The 4,728-nt window shown below is 61.1% G+C and overlaps 1 protein-coding gene across 1 annotated transcript; it reads left to right on the top strand.

The window, feature by feature from the left end:
• The first annotated feature begins 322 nt into the window (after positions 1-322).
• LOC102427749 (intermediate filament family orphan 2-like) lies at positions 323-4,541 on the top strand. The gene is made up of 4 exons (XM_006109228.3): positions 323-463; positions 1,687-1,782; positions 2,935-3,075; positions 4,380-4,541. The coding sequence occupies exons 1-4, from the start codon at positions 428-430 to the stop codon at positions 4,521-4,523; spliced, it is 417 nt and encodes a 138-aa protein (XP_006109290.2). The 5' UTR covers positions 323-427; the 3' UTR covers positions 4,524-4,541.
• The last annotated feature ends 187 nt before the right edge of the window (positions 4,542-4,728 follow it).

The following is a 4,728-nucleotide window of genomic DNA, read 5'->3' as shown; positions in this document are numbered from 1 at the left end:
AGTTCGCACAATAAAAGTGCTTCTTGCGGGTGCAGAGAGCAGCCTGGCTCCTGCGTGCCAGCCTCGATATGTATGTTGCAGCCACGGCAGGAGCAGCAGTGTTTGCACAGCACTTCACAGTTTGCGTGAAGGGGGCTTGGAGGTCCCTCCTGCCTTCATCTCCCAGGGTGCTGTGCTCATGCCTGAAGCATGACATTCGTCCGCACCACCTGGTATTAGGGCCTGTGTCAACCTGCCTGTCCCGGCCCCGCCCCCACCCCCTAGACGGGAGTTCCTGGAGGGCAGGCAGGGGTGGAGTCACTGCTGTGCCGGGGACAGGCCCAGGGTGGCTGCCTGCATGGTGTGAGGTTGGACTGGCATGGGAGGCTCCCTCTGACCGCCTGTCCTTCTTGGCTCTTACAGATGGGAGGAGGAGCTGGCCAAGAGCATGAACCTGCAGACCATGGTGGACACGCTGAAGGAGGTAAGAGCCCCAGAGGTCCCTCCCGATCAGAAGAGGCACAGTTCTCAGGGGCACAGTCCTCAGGGGGCAAAGCCGGGGGCAGTTCCCAGCACAGCCCCCGTTCTGTGATTTCCTGCTGCCTCAGTCTCTCCTTGATGGAGCCAAGGGGCCTCTTCTGTCCCCGGCTTTGCAGCGAGGCGGGGACCGCCCAGTGTTGCAGCAAAGCTCAGGTACAGGCGTTGGGAAGCCTGGGTCCAAGTCCTGGTGCCGCCCCAGCTTGTGGGGTGACCTCGGGCTAGTGACTCCCCTCTCCTGCCTCTTCTCCCCACCTGGATGGTGTTTAAGCCCCCACCCCCACCCCCCAGTTTGCAGGAACTGACTTAGGGCCCGATGCCTTGGAGAGGGCAGTGGGCAGGTCACGAGGTGGGCGCCCCGCCTGAGTGGGCTCCCCATGGTGGGCGTGAGGACCTTCCTTGTTATTCTGGCCCAGTAGCTGTGTGTTCTGGGCCCTGCACTCATCCGCCTGCTGGGTATCCTAAGCAACCTCACCTTCCCGCCTCTCTTTTCCTCTCAGCCAAATGGGTACAAGAATAGTGACCCCATGAGAAAGGCGTGGAAAGCTCTTTCAAATATTTTTAAAAATTGCTTTCTGATACTTAAAAAAATTATCTTCTAAACAAGTTAGAGACAGATTAAAATAATATCAATACATCGGCAGGAGAGGATGGACGGCCCCCGCTTTGATAACAAAAGTGCTTTTTACTTTCCAAACATAACATGTTTATGCTCAAATATTTGGAAGGCTGAGAAGAGCTTAGAGAAGAAAATAAAGTCGCCTTCCAGCTCCGCCCCTCCCCCATGGCACATTGGTGTGCGACCTTCCGGTCTTTCCCGTGCAAACACACACTCCAGGTGTGTCTGTTCGGTTAGGTTGACACTTGCCATTTTGGAGACCAGAGCGGTCAAATATTGGCGATGTCACACGAATGGACCTCATATGTTAACCTATGGGGACCACTTATTGCATTACTTGCTCTTTTCCTCTTACCGTCTGCCATGGGTCTCTCGTGCCGTAATATCCCTTTGAGAAGAGTTTTAAGCTGAGCGCTGGGAAGTCAGGCCGAGGTCCTCGGCGCCCCATCCCCAGCCATCAGGCGCCTGGCCTGGCTGGGCCCAGGTGTCCGGTCCCTCCTGCCCTCAGGGTGCCCGGCCCCCCTCAACCCTCCCCATCTCTGTCCCCATAGGCGGCGCAGGAGGCCGAAGCCATCCAGGAGGAGATGAACGAGACGATCGAGAGGCTGAAGGCCGAGCTGGTGGTGTTTAAGGGGCTCATGAGTGATGTAAGTGCGCTGGCCGCCGCCCCAGGCGTCATCACCTCCCCCACACCCATCATGCAAAACGCTTCATTCACTCCGAGGCTCCAGAGCTCGGCTTCTAGTTAGAGTCCTGGCTGCGCGATTGACTGCGAGGATGACAGATGCATCAGAGACCAGGCGCCCCCTCCTGCCCTCCCTCTTCCGCTTCCCTTGGTCTGAGTAGAGATGCATTAATCTGCCGCTTAACCCATCCTGCCTCCCGAGGCTCCTCCGACGGACGGTCTGTGTGCGTTGGCTCTGACTCTTCCCCAGTTCCCCAGGACGCGGCGGGTGGTGGCCGAGGGCCTCAGTGTCCGGGCACAGGTGGAGGGAGGCCTGTGCCATGCCACCCCAAGAGGCTCCCAGGCCAGTGGCCTTCCGCGGGGCTGCTCTGTATGGTCGGTCGGGGAAGGCGAGTGTGTGCTTCCTTTGGCCAATCAGAGCCCTTCTGAGTGGCCGTGGGTACCGGCAGCTTTTGGCAGCCCAGGCCGCCTCCCTGCTGGGGACCTGGGTCTCCTGCCACCTGCAGGCAGCGGGCAGTGTGTAGGGAGAGCCACCAGGAGAAGGTGCCCGATTCGGGTGACCCGTCCAGGTGTGGCCTCTGGCCCTGAGGGGTGTGAAGCCGGGTGTGGCTGGGAGAAGCCTCCCAGGGCGCCAGGGGGAGGCCATGTGGCTCCCCTCACTGGGGTCCTGGGGGACCCCTGTCCTGGGGGACCCCCGCTGTCAGCCATGGGAGGAATCCTGAAGGAGAGCCGCCTTGGCAGGCACCTCCGTGGGGAAAGAAGGGAGTCTTTCAGCGCGGGGTTGCCTTTGTGTTGTCTTTGCTCTAACAGAATAAACAGTGACACTGTGTCTGCTGAGAGGTGTCGTCCAGCCCTTAGGGAGCCCGCAAACGCGGTCTCACATTGTCCACTCGGCGCCAGAGCCTTTAGCTCCCACGGCCCCGCCATCCCCACCCCAACCTGAGCAGCTGGCCCAACCCTTCACGCCCATCGAGGCCAGCCTCGGACTCCGGGGCCTCCCACCCGGCACCTAGGGCCCTCCACCCCTCTCTGTCCAGCAGGGGCCGGGGAGCAGCGCCCCACGCCATGCCTGCTCCCTCCCTTGCTCACGTAACCCCTGCTGTCCTCCCTGCAGCCCATGACAGACCTGGACACAAAGATCCAAGAAAAGGCCATGAAGGTGGACATGGACATCTGCCGCCGAATCGATATCACGGCCAAGCTGTGCGATGTCGCACAGCAGCGGAACTCGGAAGACGTGTCCAAGATCTTCCAGGTGACTAGGGCTCACCCTGCTCACCATCGCCACTCCCACCTGCCACTGCCACCCTCCGGAGAGCCCCAGCCTCACCCCCTGCCTGGCCAGCCCTGCTCCCCTCACATCCTCCCCACTTCCCCCCACCACCTCCCCTCCGGCCCCCGAGGCAGCATGGCCTCCCCAGGAGAGCGTAGACTCAGGGACTCTAGACTCAGGCTGGCCCGACTCCACCCTCCAGGCTGACGGCTTCATCCTGTGGCTGAGACCTTTCACCCGGGGGTGACAGGATGGGGCTCAAGGACGGAAATGGCAGAGCTGGGACTAGAACTCGGGTCTCCTGACCCTGCAGGGCTTCGTCCACCCGCCCACATTGGGTTCACTGTCCGGCTTCCTGCCTCTTCCTCGAGGTGCCAGGCTGTGGGTGCGCTGGGTGAGCTGGCCGAGCCCTGGCAGATGAGCCTCGGAAATCCAGGGACGAGCCTGTTGGCCTCTGTGTGGTTTTCCTTCCCACTGAAGAGGCGCTCGGTCTCCCCCTCCCCGCTCCCCCCTCAGTGAGCAAGTGTGTGTCCCCGAGAAGAGGCGATGGGTTCAGAGCCGCTGTCCCAGGGCTGGCTGGTCCAGCTGCCTGAGGGCGCGCGTCATTCTCCGAAGGCTGCTTCTTGAGTCTGGGCTGTGGTTCGGCTTTTGCTAGCCCGGGGCAGTGTGTTGTTGCTTTCAGTGTGTGCCTTTGGAGGTAGCCGGGTGAGACCTGCGCTTCCCTGGCCCCCTGTTCCCCTCTGGGCTTCCTCCCCGCCCTGCTGCTGGAGAGCAGGGGGCACCATATCAGCCTTGGTTTGGTTTGCTCATGTCTTGTCTGCTGGGAGTGGAGGGAGCTTGGTGAACCGGGGGCCGCCGCCTCTTGCCTTTGCATGTGAGCAGGAGGGCTCTGGGAGGCAGGGAGCCATCTGGGCCTCCGTGGGGGCTTCTCTGGCTCCCTGGCTGGTGCTGAGACATCCCAGGTGATTCTGTACCCCAGTCTGGCTCGCTCCTCTCCCCAAATCTGGCGGTGGCTTTTCTGGTGAAGGGGTGAGCTGAGCTGGCCCAGCCACCAGGGCAGGGCAGGGTCCAGGCTGTCTGTGTCCTCCATCCCGCATGTCTCCCCACCTCATGCTTCCTGCTGACGCCGCCTGCTTCTTAGAGGACCTGTGCATCTTCCCTGGCAGCAGCTGGCCCCAGCCACGCTCCATCTATCCCGTGAGATGCTGGCTCCCTTCCCGGCCCACCCCGACCCTCCTTCCCTGCAGAACCTCCCAGTCACCTCGGTCTCTTCCTCTCCGGGTCAGGTGGTCCCCAAAAAGAAAGAGCGGAAGGTGACTTCGGACGATGACATCTCCGAGCAGGACGGGGAGGTGAACCGGTTCTCAGATGAAGAGGTCGGCTCTGTGAACATCACAGACGAGATGAAGCGCATGTTTAACCAGCTGTGAGTACTCCCTGCCCCAGCTGGGGGCTCCTCCCTGCTCCCCCAGGTCACTAGGGCAGGGGTGGCAAACGGGTGGCCGGGGCTGAAAGTAGCCCACAGGTGTGTTTTGTTGAACACATTTGCATTCATTTGTAACATTTATAATTTGGAAAGTTCCCCACTTTCAGAAAGGACCAGTGGCCGTGGTGGTCGTATTTGTGTGGGAGTCT

The sequence above is a fragment of the Myotis lucifugus genome, unplaced genomic scaffold (genome assembly GCF_000147115.1).
Source record: "Myotis lucifugus unplaced genomic scaffold, Myoluc2.0 scaffold_7217, whole genome shotgun sequence".
NCBI lineage: Eukaryota > Metazoa > Chordata > Mammalia > Chiroptera > Vespertilionidae > Myotis > Myotis lucifugus.
Note: the sequence above shows the minus strand (reverse complement) of the source record. Positions and strands in the feature narration are given on the sequence as shown.

What these genes read in the sequence shown, in the direction of transcription:
- LOC102427749 (XM_006109228.3), top strand. Translation starts at nt 428, where the DNA reads ATGAACCTGCAGACCATGGTGGACACGCTGAAGGAG. An exon ending in TGGTGGACACGCTGAAGGAG is followed by an intron (nt 464 to 1,686) that starts GTAAGAGCCCCA and finishes CTGTCCCCATAG; the next exon opens with GCGGCGCAGGAGGCCGAAGC. An exon ending in ACGTGTCCAAGATCTTCCAG is followed by an intron (nt 3,076 to 4,379) that starts GTGACTAGGGCT and finishes TCTCCGGGTCAG; the next exon opens with GTGGTCCCCAAAAAGAAAGA.